The sequence below is a fragment of the Glandiceps talaboti genome, chromosome 23, assembly GCF_964340395.1.
Source record: "Glandiceps talaboti chromosome 23, keGlaTala1.1, whole genome shotgun sequence".
Taxonomy (NCBI): domain Eukaryota; kingdom Metazoa; phylum Hemichordata; class Enteropneusta; family Spengelidae; genus Glandiceps; species Glandiceps talaboti.
The window spans coordinates 9,247,953-9,271,910 of NC_135571.1; the positions used below are offsets into that span (position 1 = coordinate 9,247,953).

At 35.7% G+C, this 23,958-nt stretch overlaps 2 protein-coding genes across 2 annotated transcripts in view; one reads left to right on the forward strand and one right to left on the reverse strand.

The window, feature by feature from the left end:
- Positions 1-1,020, forward strand: part of LOC144453063 (translocator protein-like) — a 1,942-nt gene extending 922 nt beyond the window's left edge. The window contains exons 2-3 of the mRNA XM_078144335.1: positions 1-291; positions 850-1,020. The exon at positions 1-291 is cut by the window's left edge and continues 55 nt beyond it. Of these exons, the coding sequence (XP_078000461.1) occupies positions 1-291; positions 850-1,020 (462 nt within the window). The remainder of the gene's footprint in view (positions 292-849) is intronic.
- A 15,625-nt stretch (positions 1,021-16,645) lies between these two features.
- LOC144452915 (arylsulfatase B-like) lies at positions 16,646-23,376 on the reverse strand. The gene is made up of 7 exons (XM_078144127.1): positions 23,066-23,376; positions 22,126-22,312; positions 21,320-21,495; positions 20,179-20,392; positions 18,489-18,738; positions 18,054-18,220; positions 16,646-17,648 (listed from the first exon to the last, which is right to left on the reverse strand). The coding sequence occupies exons 1-7, from the start codon at positions 23,324-23,326 to the stop codon at positions 17,377-17,379; spliced, it is 1,527 nt and encodes a 508-aa protein (XP_078000253.1). The 5' UTR covers positions 23,327-23,376; the 3' UTR covers positions 16,646-17,376.
- Between the last annotated feature and the right edge of the window lie 582 nt (positions 23,377-23,958).

Here is a 23,958-nt window from a genome sequence, read left to right on the forward strand (position 1 = left end):
GGAGCCATTATTCTCCCAAACATTGGGGGTATATTAGGTGGATTTATTACAAAGAATGAAATATCAACATGGTACAAAACACTAGAAAAACCAAAATGGCGCCCACCCAACTGGTTGTTTGGCCCCATGTGGACCAGTCTATATTGCTCCATGGGGTATGCATCCTACCTGGTGTGGAGGGACGGTGGTGGATTTGAAGGTGCCATGTTACCCCTAACAGCTTATGGTTCATCCCTGGCTCTAAATTGGGCATGGACTCCCATCTTCTTTGGAGCCCATAAAATAGGATGGGTAAGTAATGTCACATACAGTTTGTTACTTGTCTGTGGTAATGTGTATAAATCTGAACTATGTATAGTGGAACTCCACTCCAGGAAATAAAGGTACATATGTTTTCATACACTTGGGTTCTGAAGAGTGATTCCATGATTTCACATCACATAAATTTTGTTCAATTGTCAAGAAACACCAAATTGAAAATCTTTTTCTCCTCTCTTGTTCTAGCAGTGACTGTACATAGTAACACTGTTGCATCATGGCTCCTAGTAGACATGAATATGTATTGGATGAACAATTACTATTAATGACTCCTAAGTGCTTATTACCTTCAGAGTCACTCTAAACTCTAATTCACCTTCATTGTTCCCTGAGACTTAGCATAATGCACATATGTATTAGTTGAACAATGAATATTCATGCCTTCTCAGTGCTTATTACCTTGAGGTATATACTAGTAATCACGAATATGTATTGTTCATCTAATAAATATTCATGTCCTTTGAATTTAACACCAACAGAGAGATTAATTAATTCTTGAAACCAAAGTGTTTGTTTTACATTTACTTCTAGGCTGCTGTTGAAATCATCATATACTGGGCAAATGTTGCTGGATGTATGTATCTCTTCCACCCCATCAATAAGACAGCGACTTATCTTCTTGCACCACTATTGGGATGGGTCACACTGGCTTCAACTCTCAACATCTGGATTTGGAAAAACAACAAAGATAAACAAGACTAGACAGTTCTTGTTAAATTGTTTTTGTATTGTTTGTTATTCTTGATTAGATTTATTACATTAGTCTAGTTCCTATACAGTATCATTACGATTTATACCTTCCCTCACAGTATAGTCAAGGCCCTGACGAAAGATGTTAATTATGGTTCAACCACATACAGAGCAAAGCACAACAGCGCATGTCACTAGTAATAACAGGCTGCCATCACCGCTCATTAAATATTCATTTTGGTACAGCTGATTTGACGATGTCCAACCAGGACTCTACCGCCTGTCCGTTTAATGACATGGGGACAACAACATAATCATGTTTATATGAACACATTAGGATGGAGCACAGGAATGTGTGCTGATTGAGGGAATTTGACAGCAGACTGTGGCTGTGGTTAAACCACAGTTTGGTCATTCAGACTAGGATTACATTAGATTAGGTACACTTATTTGACAATAAAAAAAACATGGAAATTCATCTTGGCACAAGGCAAACATCAAATGTAATAAAATACAAGACACATGTACAGACACAAATTACTGATATACAGCTTTACTCACTGTATTGTATTTCCCTACAGTTTGTTTGCATCTTGTTATTGTTTACTAGTATTTTGTGTTTATTGTCATTGTTGTACACTTGATTGTTTTGTAATTTAACTTAATTTATTTGCATACTATAGTTTTGTTGTTTACTTCTATTTTTTTCATTTTTTTATTATTTATTGTTGTTTGTATTGTTATTATTGTTTACTTGTTTTTATTTTATTATCATTGTTATTTACTTGCAGTTTGTATACTGTGATATTTGTTGACCTGTATGTTTGTATTATTATTTTGTAAGAATACATCAGATAATATACAGACAATAAACCAAATCTCCGTCTTCTACTTACAATAAATAATGTATTCAAATGTATTTATAGTTTGTTTGTATCTTCATTTACAGCTACATTAGCTGTAACTGGATAATTATTTTTGCAGTAAGACATCCAACAATGTAATCACTGAAATTAGTTAAAATTTAATACCAATAATGAGACGTTGTACATGTTAATCAGAAGTTAAGTTTATCCAACTTACAGTAACAGGGTGTCTGACGGCCAAGTGGAATCCTTATCTACCTAGAGATGAAATAATTCACTTTTTCTTAACACAACTTAATACTAAGGTAGTTCAGAAGGGCTATAGGCATCGAAAATATTTTTTGTGGATGTGTGTGTACATGTCTGTCTTTCGATCTGTCTGTTTTGCCATTGTTTTCTCAAAAATGACCAGCTCAATACAAACGAAATTTGGTATACATACTCTAGGGTTAAGGCTAGAACTGGTCCATATTACAACTCATGTGTTTTGTAAAGCTTGTTAATGTAGCTTTTACCCCTAATTTGCATAATTAATGATTTTCAGTAATTAAGCTATACTTAAAAATGTACACCTCAAATTCCATATAATTTGATACATACATCAGCCATAACAGCACGTGTTCTACAAAGTTTGCTGACGTAACTATAGTTTTATTGTGATTTATATACTTGATGATTTCCGGTTTCCGGTAATTGGGCAATATGTTAAGCCTCAAATGTCATAAATTATAGTTTGACATCATTAATTTGCCAATTAATGGGTATATTGTGTATGGTAGCTATAGCTCTCAATGTTACTTTCCAATAATTGGTGTTTAGGAGCAAAAAAAATCTAAAGACTTTCGGCCCTTCAGGAAGGCATTCAGTTTGCATCTGGTTATTTTCTGGTCTTGTCGAGCTTTACTACCCTTTTTTTGCCCTCTTGATTTACTTGGTATGTTAATTTATTGAGTGATAACAGGGTGCAGATGGAAATCGGTTATCGTTGTTTCCTGTCTACATTGTTTCTGTACTACTTCTACCATATTATCTCCCTTCGAATTAAAAGTCACACTGGGATTACTAATCCCCGGTAATCTTCACCACTTCAAATTTTAACCATCTGATAATATGGTGACATCTTAACAGCCACTCCTTCTATCTTACGACTTCCTTATTTGATGATACTGGCCTTGTTTTATATTCAGGATAAGCTCCCTTATTTGGTATACCAGATCACATTTAAAGCCTTCTTAGTGTCATTTGGAAATAAAACATATAAAGCAACGGTTTGTCTTAAAGTCGGTTATTGTCCATTCCATGATCCATAGTACAAAATGTCTCATAGTATATAGTCGACGTTCACATACAGGTAAGTTATGTTTCGACATGATCTAAAAAACCATTTCCTATTGGTTAGGATATCCATAGCGTTCTTTGTATGCATGTGTATCAAAACATTTAGTTCATGTTATACATAATATTACATCTGCTGAAGGATATGTTCTGTCCTAAAGAAATTAATGATTCGTTTTGTTATAATATACGTATGAGCTGTACTGAGTGGCTCCTGGTTCCCCTTGAAATATTAACCAACAAATGTTTGAGAACTTAACTTATATATTAACAAAATTTCCATTTCCTCTCACTTATTTGAACATAAAAACTTACATTTCCTTTTGTTTGTACTCTAAGAACAAGTGTTTACAAATTCAACAGTGTGGCTCTTTCCAATAGAGTCTTACCTTATTCAAGTGAAGGGGAGGTGAACGGAACACTGCAGTATTTTCTGCAAAGCGACTTTATTAATATTTGAAATGCATTGTCACTTATTTTTCCTTGTAATACATAAGAACAGTCGGCATCGAAAGCTAACGTCCTGTCTTAGAATAATGTCTTATTACTGCCGTCCCAATATGACTTTTTTAAGGATGAGGCTCGATTAGTAATCTGACAGAGCAAATAACAACCAATCTAAAGATGCATATGCGTTACGCATTCGCTTTTAGTATTCTTCATTCCCCATTCACTTAAGTATTTCCCATTCGTTTAATTACAAAAGCATTGGGTAAATTGCACAATTTCTTCATATTTTATCATAGCAAACGTCACACAAACGTCATATATCTCTCTCTTGATTCAAAGGTGGTACAATGGCAACTAAACTTAGAGAGATTTGGTAATAACTGCTGTACAAAGTTTGCGGAAATATATGGTTACAATGAACATCTTTTATTGTAATAGTTCCATGGGTGTCAAGACAATATGTACCATATCGTATGTCTAGAGATTCCATTTCTTTAACTAGGTGTTTGGCGACATGTATAAACATATACACCGTTATGTCTGAACACAAACATAGTAATAAGAAACTCCTGACTTATATGAGAAGCTCTTAATAGTTTAAAATATTACCTTTTTCGCAAACAAAATCCAATTCTTTTCATCCACCAATTTCATGTGTGGAATATATCCTCTTTTTTCATATTGTCATTTAGAATGAAATGTTTTTCAATGTGTTATAAACAGGAAAATATAACTTAAAAAGACGGAAATTACACTTCCATACCATGCTAAGGAAACGTGTAGTAGGGCTACAACAGTCGAAATTTCAAAATGGCAACACATTCTAATCATTTGACCATCATATCACTCCATATCATGTCCAACTTACTTCATCCTGTTTATATTTGGAATACATAAAGTAGTTTCCAACGTTTCTTTTGTTTCATTTTCAGCAGACCAAAATGGCTAGAACTGCCTACAGGCTGTTATGTTTGACAGTCTCTATCTACTGTTATTGTAAGTACCCTGAGTTGGCATCGACTTCTCCTCTGGAGAACACCACTTCTTCTACGTCCTCGCCTATGGAACATCTCGAACTGGATTGTGAAGACACAAACTTTTTCGATAGCTGCTTCAGTAGTGTTGGCAATGCTAGTAAGTGTGGGTGGTTTGCATCACGGCTCGATAGACTTAATGGTTTTGCATGCAACTGTGATGAGATGTGTGTAATCTATGGGGATTGTTGCCATGATTACAAAGATGCATGTCCACATCATTCGAGTATGGAGACGTCTATTCGACAACGGTCTGAAGCCTTGGGACGAATAGTGAATATGTACAGTGATGAACCAAGTGACACAGACAACGAAACAACCAACACAAGCTGTAAAATATTGGGGAATTCTGACCATGGCGTATGGGTAACCTATGGCTGTCCTGTCACTTGGCAAAGTGATGACGTTCGACAGAAATGTGAAAATCCTACCCATGATCCATACAAAGGTAAGATACGTTTTGTCTTCTATAATTACAAAAATATGAATGTGCTAAACAGCGAGGTTTGGTCCCTGCCGACTAATGTACCGCCCATTTCAGGTTAGCATTCACTGAACTATTGTATGATATAACCACACACAAACCAGTAAGAAACTGCACATTCTACACTTTAGGGTAACAAGATCGCAATTTCATGCTTCATTCTTTTGATGTCTCCATTTGAGGTCTACATGGTAGCATGTTACTTTATTTTATTTAGAAAAAAATAAACTGTATGCATTCAAACTTGTTATCTATTAGACTGTGTTCCATGAGTAGTTTCCTATGTGGTTGTATCAAACAGAGCCATTGAACTCTAACTGAAACGTGCAGTATTTTAAAGTGAACCGATAAAAGTCTGAAGTGAAACGGTACATTTGTGATCATTAAACCTACACGTACCAATGATATGGAATTAGTATTTCTTTTTGTAGGAGAGACAATTTTGACAATACCACAATCACAGGGATGAGCATATACTAGTAGTATAGACAATAACAACTTCCTCAAATGGACAAGACTGTATATTAATTTTGTATGGCGTTGGGGAGTTACCTTTGTTTTAAATAAAGTGTTCTTACTATAATTGATATTCCAAGCCCTGAATCATATATTGAATCATGCCTATTATATTCGGATATAATACAAATTGACACTGTAATGACAGCGATCAAAAGATAGTTTGTTAACATGCATCTTTCAGTGTGCACCTTGATTTTAAAGCTTTCTGCATACAATGTTCACACAACATGTCAGTTAAAGTTTGTCTATATTATATAATGTTATAAGACTGCATCGACACAGCAATTAATGGTGTCAGCGAAAGCGAGGTTTCATGTGTGCTTTACTTCCAAATCTGAGACAAATCAAACAATCGACTAATGTTGATTAAAACCCTTTTATTAGTGTCAAAATCTAAAGTTCTAATATCTATAAGAATTATTTAGGGATATCTGTTGATATTCTGAAGAGATTTGCAATTTTTGTCTCAATAATACCCAACGTGTACGCCACACACCTCGGTTACCTACAGTGGGCAAAATTGCCATCTTTTTATTAATATATTACTATTTATCACATTATAAGTTCTGCATCATGGTCAATGTTTTCATTATTATTTGTAAGTTTTTCTTGCTGTAAATTTCAAAATATTGTCTAATTTTATTCATTGAGAGAGGTCAAACTTGATTAGTTGTTTTGTCACCTATTTTCATTCTCATTTCCACGTCTGTTCAAAGGTATTTTGTTGTTCACTTATTTCTATAGTCTCAGTTTTATAATTTATAATTTTGTGGAAATAAAAATTCTTATGAAATATTGTTAAATTAATTTATATGAAAATGACATGCATAGAGGCACGACTCACCCGGATATTTCGAACCTTGTTATGTACTTTTGCTTCGAAAATAAAATCAGTTACAACGCTTTTATTAAAAATATATGTAGGTATAAAAATACAACTTCTATTACACCTTACTGACTGAGATTGGCTTTTAATAAACCTACATATAGTGTGTATTATTACAGACTCTGAAGTACACTTTGTACATCCTTTATAGCTGACAGTGGGTCCCCAGCTACAGACAAGTACCATTTGGGCTTCAAATAGATGACTTAGTCTAGTAGATAGTTTGTCAAAATGAAATTACGATGACATTCGGACTTTACTGGTTTTACTTTCAGTTGATTCGAATCCAGTGACGTCATCTAGTGGAATAGTATACAATAACATATACTGTGCTATATGTCATGGTGCCAACGTCATGGATTTAGAATTTTGGAATACCAGGCTTACTTGTAAGTCACATACAATCAACGAAGATTTATTTACAATCGACAGTGATAACTTGGATCGTGCAGTGGATATAGTGATGGATGAGTTCGTCGATATCACACATATCGACTATATCCCTCATGTGAACACAGAGAAGGGCGTTCGTTATTGCATAAACGTTCATTCAAACTGTAACGTAAATAATACGTATTTAGTCAATCAATGTGGAAATGGTAACATCGGAATAGTTGGCAGAGCTTACCGCCCAAACAACGTTCATTTCAGAAACGTTTTTTGTGCGTATTGCAATGATGATTATTTAGCTGGGAATCTGATTCCGTACTGTGGATACAAAGTTGCTGAGACAAATCGACTTTCCTTTAGAAGCCTTTACGTACTATTTGATTACAATCCCTCTACTACAGTTAGAATGCGAGTAGACAATGCGAATAGCGATGAAGACCGTTTCTTTACACACAATATTACTTGTTCTTCTGGAAATATTGTTGTTGATTTTAATAACCCTGTTTGTGTAAGCATTGATAGTTTTCAGATACAACCCTTGAATTTAAAAAATGAAACCAATAGTTCTCTTCCTTTGTATTACATTCTTGAAATATCAATGATTGTATCTATTCAGTCCCAACTTATCAACTACACTGACTGCAGTGTTTTGTTCAGTAATCAGGAAGATGTGATTGGTCGTCTTTTAGATTTGGCGGTAAATGTTTCACGAAATATCACTTTAGACAGTGTTGTCAACGTTACAGGTACTATGAATGATAACAAGTCGTCATCATGTGACCCAACCGCAAAAACTCTATCAAAGTTCGCTAGTGTTCGTATCATTTTTATGAACATTAATTATGCTGAAATTTCCCGTTTTTACGAGAATCAGAACATTCAATCCGGGGACCTGTGTATTCGGATGACGTCATTCTCGTTGAGTAATACAGACACTGTGTGTCGTAGTGAAATTGTAGTCGATAAGGCAATGGCATTCTCTGCCTTCATGTTTCCAATTGGCCCAAATGGTATTTCTAGAAATGATACTGATTCCCAGACAAGTAATAACCTACTATGGAACAAATATACATGTCAATTACTGGATGTTGAAAATGTTACAAAATTCAGTATTGAGATCAACAAAGAGAGTGATAGTTTAGGAAAGCCAACATGTGTGATGCAATATTGTGGTGATGAACGATCAATGATTGAACACGTCCTGTCTTGTGATGTTGAAAATATCATTGAGTTAGACATAGCTGATGTACAAGTTGTAGATGAGTCAATACAATTTTATCATGAAGGGCAATATTTACAGACCGACAGATTTGTTTCCTCCAAATCAAATATTGTATGGGTATGTCTATCATACGTCATACATGTCAAGTCTTTGTTCACGTCTAATCACGATGTCATTCTAACATGGCTGACATTGGCATGTTTATGTGCATCAATACTTGCATTTATTGCGACCATAATATATAATTGCATTCATTCTAATTTGAAGACCTTGCCAGCAAAGTTGATTTTCAATTTATGTGTGTCTATTCTCCTATCTCAGATACTAACGTTGACTACGTTAGGGGCTACTGATTATGCTCTGGTATGTAAGATAACAGCTGTTTTCTTACATTATTCTTGGCTGACGTCTTTCTTCTGGATGGGTATCCTAGGTCTAGATATACTGCTAACATTTGGGATAGGAAATATATTGACGGTCGGGTCGTCAGTTCAAAACGGAAAGCAACTAGTAGGATATTGCATCATAGGTTGGGTAGTACCAGCTTTGATTGTCACCACTGCTGCGATTGTTGATAATTTTACCAGTGTAACAATTGGTTATGGAGCTGGTGATGCATGTTGGGTTGGCAACCCAGTCGCCTTGCTTGTTCTGTTTATTGTTCCAGTAAGTTTGATTATGATCTTTAACATCATATCATTGATTGTATCTAATTACAAGGTTATACAACGTAAGAAGGTGACCAGCAGTGTTATCACACACAGTTCTGGTAATGGTGGCTGGATAAAGGAAAAGGTCCGTACTGCTGTTGGAATGGCCATTTACTTAGGGTTGATTTGGATTTTAGGTGTCGTTGAGGCATTTGTTGAAGACAGAATATTTTCTTATTTTTTCGTTATTCTTTGTTCTCTACAAGGACTATATATGTCCATGTTTACTTTATTTAAGAAGTGTACATGTACATGCTGTCAGTCCAAGTCTACAGACAGTACACAATCACCATAAATTCCTCATATTTGGTAATTGTTTCTTGTTTATAGGACACCATAGTTGTTTTATGTTGCATCATAGAATTACCCTTTTACATCATATTATGACATTATCCCTTTGTACTCAACAGTTAATTATATATCTCATCGTTTTGATAAGCTCTTCTAAGCAGACTTAGACTATTGGTATTATTAATATTAGGGAAACCTTTACCGCTAACATCATGTGATAACGATCACATTTGAAATACTAGAGACATATATAAGAAAGGTCCAGCGGTAGGTTCGGTAATTTCTTTTCACTAGAAATGGCAATTTTCATCAATGTCTCTGGTTTTTTATCTTTAAAAAGTTGCGCGTCTGATGTTAGATAACATTTAACTTTCAAACCTTTTTTTTCAAATTCAGCTCTATAAAACTTGATTGTGTTTCGCCATATCAATGGTACGTGGGCATCATCGGTAAAAGTAGTTATTATCACATTAATTGGGTTCTGAGAGGCAATCCTCAACCTTACATTTCACAAAGTCGCTTTGGAAACCACAAGCAGCCCCACTTTCTGGTATTCGCAATTTAGTAAACACATTTAGTTTCATGTCATTTTCATTGCCAACATAAGTGCATTAAAAGAGTTAGTATGTATGAGGTGTATCCATTATCAGATATCTAAAGGTATATCACATAATCTTGTAACACTATCCTATGTGTACGCAAGAGGACGCTTTGTCTTAGCAACTTCAGAATGTTTGTTATAACAACTTGAGACGGGACCTTTCACTCAATACAGTCTAGTTCAGGATTTGCCGATTGGACATATTCCCTACCAATTTTATTTGTTAATTAATGGTGTGTTTAATCAGACTTGTCTATGTTACAATTTAGTTGATACTATATTAGTGGGCCACCAATGGTTATAATATATATTGGTTACTAACTAGACTTCAAAAATTGTGATATATCTTTATATCGTTTATAACTGGTTATGGTGTATGTTGGTTATTGACTGGTCATCATAGGTTTATGATATAACGTTGTTCTTATCTGGTCTTCATATAATCCGTGACAAATTTAGTCCAAGTCAGTCGAAACGATGATATTCCATATGTCACGTACTTGGCTTATATGGCTATATGGCTTCTTGCTTATAGAGTTTCCAATAATCACACGCCAAAAGGGGCCCGTCCTCAAGAGTGTGACATGAAAAGCAGAGAAGTGACATGTAAAATGCCTTACTTTTTACTTATTTTAAAAGTAAATTATCAAATCGAACTCTCATTAGTCTGCACACCATTTCAGAATGACGAATGGCGTCCAACCCTGAGTATTGTCTATAGTTGCTGGTGATTTGTCTTCATAGGTTATGGTATATATATTGATTATTGACTGGTAATCCTAGGTTATGGTGTATATATGTTGATTATTGAGTGATCATCATGGGTTATGGCATAAGTTGTCTAGTGACTGGTCGTCATGTTATTCACTAGTAATCATAGGTTATGGCTTGTTGGTTATTAATTGTCATCAAAGGTTATGGATTGTGTATGTTGGTTATTAACTGGTCATCAAAGGTTATGGATTGTGTATGTTGGTTGCTGACTGGTCATCATAGGTTATGGATTGTGTATGTTGGTTACTGACTGGTCATCATAGGTTATTGTGTATAAATGATGGTAATTCACTGGTCATCATAGGTTATGGATGGTATATGTTGGTGATTGACTTGTCATCATAAGTTATGATGTATACATGTTGGTTATTGACTGGCCATCAAAGATTATGGTGTAAGTAGGTAATTGACTGGCCATTATATGTTATGAAGTATATATGTTGGTTATTGACTCGTCATCAGAGATTATGGTGTAAGTTGCTTATTGACTGGTCATCATAGGTTATGTGTGTAAATGTTGGTTATTGAGTGGTCATCATAGGTTGTGGCAATATATGGTGCGTATTGACTGGTCGTCATAGGCTATGGTGTATATATGATATTGACTGGTCATCGTAGGTTATGGTGTACATTGGTTATTGAATAGTCATCCTAGGTTATTGCGTGTCTTGATTATTGACTAGTCATCGTAGGTTGTGGTGTATATATGTTTGTTATTGACTAGTAATCAGAGGCTATGGCATATGTTGGTTATTGACTCGTCATCAGAGATTATGGTGTAAGTTGCTTATTGACTGGTCATCATAGGTTATGTGTGTAAATGTTGGTTATTGAGTGGTCATCATAGGTTGTGGCAATATATGGTCATCGTAGGTTGTCTTGATTATTGACTAGTCATCGTAGGTTGTGGTGTATATATGTTTGTTATTGACTAGTAATCAGAGGCTATGGCATATGTTGGTTATTAACTTCTCATCACGTTCCTAACTGGCCATCATAGGTTATGGTGTTTGTTAGTTATTGACTGGTCATCATAGGTTATGGCCTATGCTGGTTATTAACTTGTCATCACAAGTTATGGTGTATATTTGTTTGTTATTGCCTGATATTCATAGGCTATGGCATGTGTTGATCATGGACTAGACATCATATGTTATGGTGTATGTTGGTTATTGACTGGTCATCATAGATTATGGCCAATGTTGGTTATTGACTGGTCAACATAGGTTATGGCCAATGTTGGTTATTGACTGGCCTGCATAGGTTATGGTGTATATATGTTTCTTTTTGACTGGTAATCATAGGCTATGGCATATGTTGGTTATTGACTGGTAATCATAGGCTATGGCATATGTTGCTTATTGACTGGTAATCATAGGCTATGGTGTATGTTGGTTATTGACTGGTAATCATAGGCTATGGTGTATGTTGGTTATTGACTGGTAATCATAGGCTATGGTGTATGTTGGTTATTGACTGGTAATCATAGGCTATGGCATATGTTGGTTATTGACTGGTAATCATAAGCTATAGCATATGTTGGTTATTGACTGGTAATCATAGGCTATGGTGTATGTTGGTTATTGACTGGTAATCATAAGCTATGGCATATGTTGGTTATTGCCTGGTAATCATAGGCTATGGCATATGTTGGTTATTGACTGGTAATCATAGGCTATGGTGTATGTTGGTTATTGACTGGTAATCATAAGCTATGGCATATGTTGGTTATTGCCTGGTAATCATAGGCTATGGCATATGTTGGTTATTGACTGGTAATCATAGGCTATGGCATATGTTGGTTATTGACTGGTAATCATAGGCTATGGCATATGTTGGTTATTGACTGGTAATCATAGGCTATAGCATATGTTGCTTATTGACTGGTAATCATAGGCTATGGTGTATGTTGGTTATTGACTGGTAATCATAGGCTATGGCATATGTTGGTTATTGACTGGTAATCATAGGCTATGGCATATGTTGCTTATTGACTGGTAATCATAGGCTATGGTGTATGTTGGTTATTGACTGGTAATCATAGGCTATGGTGTATGTTGGTTATTGACTGGTAATCATAGGCTATGGTGTATGTTGGTTATTGACTGGTAATCATAGGCTATGGCATATGTTGGTTATTGACTGGTAATCATAAGCTATAGCATATGTTGGTTATTGACTGGTAATCATAGGCTATGGTGTATGTTGGTTATTGACTGGTAATCATAAGCTATGGCATATGTTGGTTATTGCCTGGTAATCATAGGCTATGGCATATGTTGGTTATTGACTGGTAATCATAGGCTATGGTGTATGTTGGTTATTGACTGGTAATCATAAGCTATGGCATATGTTGGTTATTGACTGGTAATCATAGGCTATGGTGTATGTTGGTTATTGACTGGTAACCATAGGCGATGGCATATGTTGGTTATTGACTGGTAATCATAGGCTATGGCATATGTTGGTTATTGACTGGTTTTCATAGGCTATGGCATATGTTGGTTATTGACTGGTAATCATAGGCTATGGTGTATGTTGGTTATTGACTGGTAACCATAGGCTATGGCATATGTTGGTTATTGACTGGTAACCATAGGCTATGGCATATGTTGGTTATTGACTGGTAATCATAGGCTATGGTGTATGTTGGTTATTGACTGGTAATCATAGGCTATGGTGTATGTTGGTTATTGACTGGTAACCATAGGCTATGGCATATGTTGGTTATTGACTGGTAATCATAGGCTATGGCATATATTGGTTATTCACTGGTAATCATAAGCTATGGCATATATTGGTTATTGACTGGTTATCATAGGTTATGAAATATGTTGTTTATTAACTTATCTTCATATAGCTAAGCTTACGATACATATGGTCATTGACTAGTCTTCATAGGTTATGGTATGTATTATTATATAGTTATAGTGCATGATGATTATTGTTGGTCTTTATAAGTTATGGATCTGGATATTTATAAGCTATCATACATCTTATATATGTTGGTTATCAACTGGTCCTAACAGGTTATAACATATATTGGTAATCAACTGACCATGGTCTTTACAATGAGAAACAGTCAGAGTGAGCGACGGTCACCATATTGTGTACCAATCACTTCAATGCCCAGCATTCTTGAAATATTTTTGTGGCAGCAGAAATGAAAGTCCACAGTGCACTCTGGGTAACCGAGACTAGGACCCAGGGACATTGCCAGTTCTAATTATTCTTAAAGATCAATCCAAAGGTCTGACCACCAAAGAACAATTTCTTACAAATGTATCACAATTACTTATCACATAGTTTTCACCTTTTATGACATATGATTACTTGCATTCTAATATTATGACATCAATCATACAAGATGAAAGTGTAATATGTTTCATTTCCATTTATATCTGATAAGCATGTATTTATAATTGTTGTCTAGTATTCACTTTATACAAATATATGTACTTTAGTAAAAATAATAGTCTTAAGCTTGTGCTTTGCTAAGGTCAAGGAGTTGTACCAAGTAAATGTACATACACCAGTTTAGCCATGTTTCTTTCCCAAGTAACACCATTGATATCAACCTTATTGGTGTGATGATGAATCTATCCAGTCTTAATTTATGTATCTAACATTAATTACTAAGTGTTATATGTTTTGATGTAATGAATATTGTGGTACTTAAACCCTTACATAAGACCAATCTTGTAGTAGAAACCTGTTCAACATCAAATGAGTTGTTAATGAGCATCAGTACTACATGAATCTAGCCAATGAAAACATGGTGAACTACTCTACGTCTGTTGGCATGGTCTGTTATAAGCTGTATTATCATAATGTAAGATAGATGTTTGTGATTTGATAGTACTGTAATACTTGTGGAAAAAATGAACCTTTTTGTTTACAGCATCCTTGCTTTGTTACATAATACCAGCATTTAAATGGAGGTCATTTTAAATGTGATCTTTTGAATTCCCCTGGGGTTACATTGGATTGGGTCATCAGTGTTGGGGGTGGTCAGTTATAGCAAACCCGTGGTCAACTCTAAAAATCACCCCCCCCCCCCCCCCAGTCAGGTAAAAAATAACAGCTCCATAGTAATTCACGAATCTGAGCAAAACAAACAAGCAAAGCTAATCACAAATGAACACTGGATGATCTCAACAAAACTCACTATATATGATAAGTTTTCACTGAGGAATGACCAAAATATACTTGCAATCACACGCTAACTAAAAACATGTGTGTCTTGTGGTTTATATGCATTATTTTTTGACAAAATTTGATAAAATTTGTTAAAGAGAAATAAAAATGTATATTGATGGCCCAAGGTACAAGTCACCGAAACTGACATGATACTTTGTATTTGCTTTGCTCGTGTACAGCCAAACGGCAAATTATGAAGTAAAATGTTCATCTTTACTACTTTGATATACACTATTACATTTGCGCATGTCCAATATTGGAAGACATGGTAATATTTTTATGCTATGTTTTTACCGGAATGTGAATCACTTGTCAATTCATATCTAATCAATAAACAAAGCATTGATGTTGTAATTGATCTTGTTTCTGTTTCTGATATATGATAAGAATGATTGTTTTTCCTATCCATCTCCCAGTACTATAGTCGTCCATTGTAGTCTCTCTCCACATCAACCCCCATACATACATACATACATACATACATACATACATACATGCATACATGCATACATACATACATACATACATACATACATACATACATACATACATACATACATACATACATACAAGCATGCATGCATGCATGCATGCATGCATGCATACATACATACATACATACATACATACATACATACATACATACATACATACATACATACAAACAAACACTCTGTCTGTCTGTCTGTCTCTCTCGATCTGTCGTCAAACTTATCCTTGTCAACAAAATCGACTAAGACATTATCAAAAGTTGTTTATACTTTTTATATAGCGTATGTATAGGTTGAATGGACGACTTTGAAATGATGGGCATCACAGTAATATTAACGAATGCCCCGGGGACAGTTTACAATTAATGTATACCAAATAAGTTGTGACAGCTTGTGCTTCCATACGTCATAATATGTACCTCAGACAACTAACATTGTTGGTTGTCAGATTATGTACATTTATAGAGAATTCTGACGTAATACGGACAAAAGGCAGACGATGATTTGTGTTGATGACGTCACTATTCCGAAGTTTACTTGTTGAACAGATTGAGCAACCAGACATAGACACTGGAGCTAACTCTGTTTGTCTATGATTTTCAATAAGAAGTGTTTGCTAAACTAGATAACTAATTGTTTATTGTTATATACCATGTACTGGTGAATACTTGCATCGATGCGCGCGAATTTGTACTGCAGTGCAATGCTGAAATCATTATAACATACCTGTATGCAAATGAGATGCAAATAAGTTTGAAATCGCGTGATTGCACACTGGTATTTGTATTAATTTGCAATCGCAACTGTTGAAACATTCTCTCTCTCTCTCTCTACGGTAATGCGATGAGATACGAGATAAGCATTTAATTTTATTTCACATAACAATTTATTAGCATAAAGTCAGTATCACACAACCATTGGCCTATAAAGTTAGTCTAACACTAAGAATAAGACAAATTCATGGTCGTTTTTTAATAATAATTACGTCTTTTCACGCTATGTTAAAACGAACGAACAATCCAACAAAAATAGAAGAATTTATGTATAAATTGTCTAATGCTCAATAATACTAGTAACTCTACAAGCTTTTTAACTGCAGTAGCTTTAATATACGCTATTGATGGTGGAATTACCGGGGCTGCTGGCACCAGACTTGCCTTCCAATACTATAGATCCTCGCTAAAGGTTTTAAAATGTATTCATTCAAATTACAGGGGGTCGAGATCTTAGGCCTAGGCTGGCGGTCCGCGCCACCGAGAGGTGAGTCACTGCCTGTCCTAGTCTCTCCTTCGGTGCTCCCCCGGTGCTCTTAGCCGTGTGACAGAAGTGACCGGAACGTTTACTTTGAAAAAAATAGAGTGTTCAAAGCAGGCCCCGATACCCGGATAGTCCAGCATGGATGCTACTTCTCTCTCCAACTTAAGAATTGGGCATAACACCAATTCCATACCAAACATTTGCAAAACAAACATGCGCTTTGTACGGACCTTCACTTCGCAGATCATTCTTCAAGAACTTAAAAACGTCTTCCACCCAGGATTGGACGTAAGCAAAGTAAGGCTTACTATAGGGAGTAAAGAACATACGGATACACGAAACATACTTACTTATGCAACACCGATGCTTATCAATTAAAATATATGTAAAAGTAAAGATTTCTAACTGAACAAAACGTTGTAAATACATGTATGTACATTAAGGTAGTGATTGGTATAAACAGAAATACTCTCTTCAATTGGTCAGTTTTTTTCCCGGATACACTAAAAGAAAATCAATTGAAAAACAAGAATGCATCTACTGAACAGAGAGTCGCAAGATATACGATTATTTCAATCAACCCTATGAAGCCATATTCAAATCCACAACCCTAAATCAAACCCACCGAGATATCGTAACCATAGGAACCAACAAGTGAGCCCATGAAACCCACAAGCAACCACATACAGTCACAATCAAAGCAACTGATAGAGCCCAAATCAATCCCATGTCGCCCACAGCCAGAGCAAATAACAAACCTCTTGGAGCCCACAATCAACCTAATAGAGCCAACAACCAACCTTACGACACCCACTGGCACACCAGCCACAATTAATTATAACCCTATGGAGCCCAGAATCAACCCCATGGAGCCCATAAACCATCATGTCTATCTGGATTCCCATATATAACGTCTATCACTCCAGGATAGTTTGGTTTGACAACGTCTTTGTTGTATTCTCCAAGTCGTCGAAGTAATTCCATTACTATCTCCGGATTTTCCTCTGAAACGTCTTTCCGTTCATACGGGTCCTTTGCGATATTATAAAGTCGAACTACTTTCCCGTATGTTTTCTTTGGATGAAACGGTTTATAAGGAGAACTAGGAGACGGGATCCAACTATCGTTACCTTTTTTCAAGACAGAAATGGACAAGTTAGTAGAGAATTGATTGATTGATTGATTGATTGATTGATTGATTGAATGAGTGAGTGAGTGAGTGAGTGAGTGAGTGAGTGAGTGAGTGAGTGAGTGAATTGTATGTATGTATGCATGTATGTGCTTGTGTGCGTGCGTGCGTGCGCATGTATGTATGTATGTATGTATGTATGTATGTATGTATGTATGAAAGTATGTATGTATGTATGTATGTATGTACGTACGTACGTATGTGTCTGTGTGTGTGTACGTATGTATGAATGTGCGTGCACGCACGCAAGCACGCACTCACTCACTCGCGTATGTGTGTGTGTCCATTATTCCAAATGAAATATCAAATTTGATGTGAACAGAATGTTAAAAAAATCAGTTCTCACCTGATGGTCCAGTTAAAAGTTTCCAGTCACCTAATCTCAGTGCAGCCAGTGTAAATACATCAAAATGTGGATTTTTACTGTAAATCTCACGACCACGATCTACAGGACGTAGAGCTAATGTGTCAATGGTGTGCAGGATTTCTTGCCGAGGTGACTGCTTGCCTTGACTGTAACAAAAGAATAGAGCGTATATTTAGGACTTGAATTGAGAGGTACATGTAAAATGACATAAAGAGACATGGGAATTTTTTTGTCACAAACGCTAGCCCTTGCAGCCGAAATATGGCTTTTGAACAGCGTTTCTGACCAATGCATGGAACTCTTATCTATTACCTTTCTTGTTATCAACATTTAACATATATGCCCCTGATCGTGTACTATATACATCCTACGTGTATACCCACATATTAACCACGTGACACGTGCGTGACTCACCTGATTGTTTCCCATTGGTTGAATCCATCAATGGGTTTGTCAAGACTCGCCTCTCCACCAGAAAGATGTAGAAAAGTAGGAAACCAATCACTCATGTGAAGTAGCTGTCGATTGGTTGTCCCACGCACCTCGGGGCTGAGGAGTGGACTATTGACGAATCCGACACCTCGTACTCCACCCTCAAATAACGTAGCTTTAGATCCACGCAATGGAAAATTACTCCCTATAAACTTTGAGTCGGCACCATTATCTGCAAATAAGTAACATAGCATGTAAATGAATAAATATTATTAGTACTTACACAACAAGGTTCCTAAAATTAGCTAGGGCATTCAAACATTAATAGTAAACTATATCCTCATGACGAACAGTCTGTTTTCTGTACATGGAGTCAATCAATCAAAGTAGTATATTTGTGACATGTGTTTGCGTGTGATGACAAAATAACTTCCGTCAGAATTTTTTTTTTAATGATATAGTTCAATATTTATCACATTCGAAGTACGCATTCAATTCCATAAAGATAATTACTGTTTTCCTTGTCAATGAAAAGCCTCAGAACATTTGGATGATTACTCAATATTGTAATCATTCTACTACACGAAAATAACGCGTTCGAACATAACATATGGGATTTATACCTTGGTCGTTCTACGTGATAACAATGCGTGTCTACGTCATTCGTTTTTGTGGTGCTCGTAGTATGTGTCAAAACTTAAACGTTCAAGGCAAGCATTACACTTCCCGATGTATCAAAATATTACGCTTTTGTAGGGTATAATTTAAGTTCCCCATTCTTAAAATACCGTTCATTCTGAACATACTTCTAACCGAAGGATTTTGTCTCTACTCGTCCTCGACTTGGAGTATTTTCTGAGTATTTTCCTTGGCTGGACGCAGAAAAAATCATCAAAATGGAGTTGTATAAGTCAAGTTTACTAATTGTGGGATAACAAATGCGATTTCTCTTTGACTTGCACATGCTATATCGGTGACGAATAATAAAATGAGGGCATGTTGTCTACATTCCCCGCAGTCGTCTTATACCAAAATAAGACAAGCAAATGATAGAACTGAATGATTATAACCAAACGAGGGCGCTCTTTGGACTGAGAAGAGCTGTCCTATGTTAGTTACGAGGGGCCAGTTTGTTTTTGAGTGAAATTTTCGTTGTGTACATCATTGACATGTTGGATTTATGTTTACGTTATTGCACTTATAGATGTGTTTTGACGACAGCTTGGATAGTTTGACTGACAATGTAACTAAACCCCATAGACCATTTTGTTAAAAACGCAGTATTTTGACACAATTGGATTACGAAAATATTACTGGGAGCTGTTCCCTGGAGCTGTCCACTAAAACCTCTAGCACTGTTAACTAGTGCTGCCAACATTTGGCTATTGAATTTTGTATTCAGCACTCACTGACTCACGTTGGCGCCAGAAAAAATAACCTAGTAGAGAAATTGACACTTAAAGTCCAAGGTTTCAATCCCAGGTTCTCGCCTTAGTGTTATCTTTATATATATATATCGGGGGGGGGGGGGGGGGCGCCATGAGGATTACAAAGTTCTGGCAGACTATCATTCCTAACTTTGAATCCTACATCCAAACTGGCCATTTTATATACTGAAACTTATACACAGAACTAAGAATTTTGCATTCACACAAAAAATAGTACAATTTACCAGTTGAGAAAATGAGAACTGTGTTGTCCCATAATGGCGACTGTTTCAGTGTACGTGTCACGTTGCCAACTGCTTCATCCATGCATGTTACCATGCCGCCATAAGTCCTCCAGTCTTTGTTGTCACCATACACGTGATCATAGATAGCCGCATATTTCTCTGGTACTTGTAAAGGCATGTGAACAGCTTGGAATGACAGAAAGAGAAACAATGGCTGAAAAAGATAGAAAACACTTTGATTAATGCTCCGCAAATATACCAAATGCAACAAGTACGCATCACTGTTAAATATATTCGTCGTTAGCTATAATATCGTCGTCCTACTTTTTACTGTTTAGCATTTCATGTTATTTTATCGTTCAGGAGTTTGCAAATTCAACCGTACAAACTAACATAAATGAGCTATAGTTAGGCCTAAACAAATTGTTTTGTTCCGGTAACCCGACCCCACCTAGCTTTTCACGGCCGACCCTAAACATTTTTTTACGTATTCTAGAAAAAATAGTAAAATCGCGAAAATTGTGAAGTCTCGCAAGAAATTGTGGATGCGGAAACTGACATCAACTTAAAAGAACAACATAAAAATGTTCTCCCAATCTGTAATGGCTGTACATCTGATGAGAAGAAACCAATAACACATAGACCATATGGAAAACAACGGAAAACATAACTACCTGAACTAGATACTCACATATGAAACAAATATATATAAAACAAAAAAAAATAAAAGAAATCTACCTACCCCACCTGTTCTAAATTGAGCGTAATCGGAACCATACAATTTATTTTGTTGGGCCATAGCTATAATAATTTTATGCTAGTTTTTGCTTTTGAGCATTTCGGGGTTTTTTATCGTTCAGGTGTTTGCAAATTCACCCAATTTTAGACCCCATCACCACCCAACCCCCAAATCTACACATACATTTTAGCTGACACCCAAAGGAAGACACGCCTATCCAATGTCATCGACACTTATATTGCGTACCCCCCCCCCCCCCTTCTGGATTTCAACACTGGTCTTTAAGGGGATACTCGGGTTGTAACTACAACAGCGGCATAAATAGCGTTCACTTTTCCTGTTCAAGGAAATCAGGAATGAATCAGAGCAAAAACACCAAAATAATGTGTTTATATCTTGTACCTTATTTGGATCGTGGTTCTTTATAATTTCTTGAGCTTCTTCAGCAAATAGATGTGTCGAATACTGATCTAAATATTGTGAAGAGACATCATCCTCATTTCGCCTGAAATCGTAGCCATGGTGACCCTGCATTGTTGAATCGTGATGAAAATAATCTTCGGCACCGAGATAGAATCCTGATTTGAAAATCAAAAACAAGGAGACGTTGTTTTTTACAATCGAATTCCTTGAATTTAAACCTCCTCCCGACCAAAAAGAGACACATAAAACACCCCTCTGCCTGGAGTAGACGTTGACAAGACTAAGCTGTGCATTCTTTTTTCTTTTGGTCGATCACACTGTTTGACTTTTTATGAAAATGGTTACATTTATTGTGTATGTATGTATGTATGTATGTATGTATGTATGTATGTATGTATGTATGTATGTATGTATGTATGTATGTATGTATGTATGTATGTATGTATGTATGTATGTATGTATGTATGTATGTATGTACTGTATGTATGTATGTATGTATGTATGTATGTATGTATGTATGTATGTATGTATGTATGTATGTATGTATGTATGTATGTATGTATGTATGTATGTATGTACTGTATGTATGTATGTATGTATGTATGTATGTATGTATGTATGTATGTATGTATGTATGTATGTATGTATGGATGGATGTATGCATGCGCGTGTGTGCGCACGTGCGTGCGTCTGTCTGTCTGTCTGTCTGTCTGTCTGTCTGTCTGTCCCTCTGCCTGTTTCTCTGTCTATCTCTCTGTTTTGTCTCTCAGGCTGTCTCCACTTACCAAAGAAGGAATCAAACCCTCGTTGTCTTGGTAAACAACCATCTTTATAAAATCCAAGATGCCATTTGCCAACAAGATGAGTAGAGTAGCCTCTTTGCTGTAAGTGTTGTGCAATAGTTCCCTCTTCCATGGATAGACATCGTCGTTGATAATGTCCTAAGACACCATGTTGTAAACCATACCGAATCTAAAAGACACAAATTACAGAGCATGGGAATGTGATATGTGAAACTGAGAAAATATATATATATGAATATATATATATTTGTATTTATATTTATATTTATATTTATATTTATATTTATATTTATATTTATATTTATATTTATATACACTATCTATAGGAACAAAGATTATCTTCAAAGTTAGTTTTCAAAAGAAGTATAAACTCGACTTCAGTCTCTTTTCATTTTAATTACTTCAATCGACAAAATTGTGATAATAAAAATGTGTTAGTGATAACTGTGCAAGGGGATAATCTGGAAAACAGATTTTTTAATCTCGTTGTTATTTTAGTATTACAAAAATATGCAGTTAATCATTGTTATTTAGCAGGTGGGGAAATAGTATGTTTAACGATGACGTAATGATATATTTTGACGTCATTATAGGTTGCAGTGTGGATTGCGATATTTATATTCATAATTTTTAGGTATACCATGTTAACGAAAATTTGACCATTTAGTTAACATATGTAATATATTAACTTTTAAGTAAATCTTTATAAACTTTTAGGTAAATTGTATATGAAGTAGCATTACTTCACTAAGAGCTAACAAATCAAACAGTTTTATAATCTATGACTATTAAATGGGAATAAAACAAAACATTACTAAATCACGAGTAAATGTCACAGCTGGTGTGTCAACTCAGAGAGTGTAAGGCGTTATTCGATATCTACGTGGATGTCCTAAATTCTGATAAATGTTAACAAACGTACCTCATATCTGCCCGTCAAAAACACACTTCGCGAGGGAGTACAAATAGACGGCATATAATAACTGTGTAGTTTAACGCCTTCTTCTGCTAGATTGTTCAGATATGGAGTTTGCATGACTGGATTGTGGTACCCAATATCATTCCATCCCAAATCGTCGGCCAGGATCATTACTATGTTCGCTGGTCGCCGCGTCTGCGCTTGTAAACCAACAAGACCTGCAAGTAGCGCTAAAAACTGACATAAACTTCGACTGGTCCACATAGTTCATTTGATGGAAATTGTAAAACAGCAAAATAAATATATCAACGTTAAAAATCACATAGTGCATAGAAATAGCATCGTCATTTATATGCATGCATTTGAGTCAGATTTGATCACGTGACAAACCTATGACCATCTGTGACCAAACATTGTAAGCTTAAAATCAGAATATCTTATAGGGTCATAAAAATGACACAAATCGGCAGATCTCGAGTTGGTATTCTGTATTATTAACTACGTAAGGGCTTAGATATATCAAAAGGTTGTGTTATATCTACAAGAGAGTGACTGATTCCTAGAATCACCTCTGCACATTTAGGTAAATTTCGCTCAAGTTTATTGTAATCCTCTTACGATTAAAACGATGGAGTGAGTAGAGAATATAACAGATTTGTAAAATGCGGATATGTTTCTCATCTAACATGTAAACAAATCTACCATCTGTACACGTATGAGAGTGCTCCACGTCAGAATCAAATGATATCTCATCTAATATTGAAATAAACGTAATGCACAAAATTAAAAATTTTTTAAAAAATGATAAATTTTACAATTTAAAGTGCACAAATCTGACTGACGATCTATTGACCATGCGCGTGCTTCATCACCGTGACGTCAAAATCGAACGATGT

Bases quoted from the DNA above. Each gene is read 5' to 3' on its own strand.
- LOC144452915 (XM_078144127.1), bottom strand. From the start codon at position 23,326: ATGTGGACCAGTCGAAGTTTATGTCAGTTTTTAGCGCTACTTGCAGGT. The intron at 21,496-22,125 runs GTAAGTGGAGAC...TTTTCAAATCAG, and splicing joins AGGGTTTGATTCCTTCTTTG to GATTCTATCTCGGTGCCGAA. The intron at 18,739-20,178 runs GTAAATTGTACT...ACTTATTTGCAG, and splicing joins AGTTCTCATTTTCTCAACTG to ATAATGGTGCCGACTCAAAG.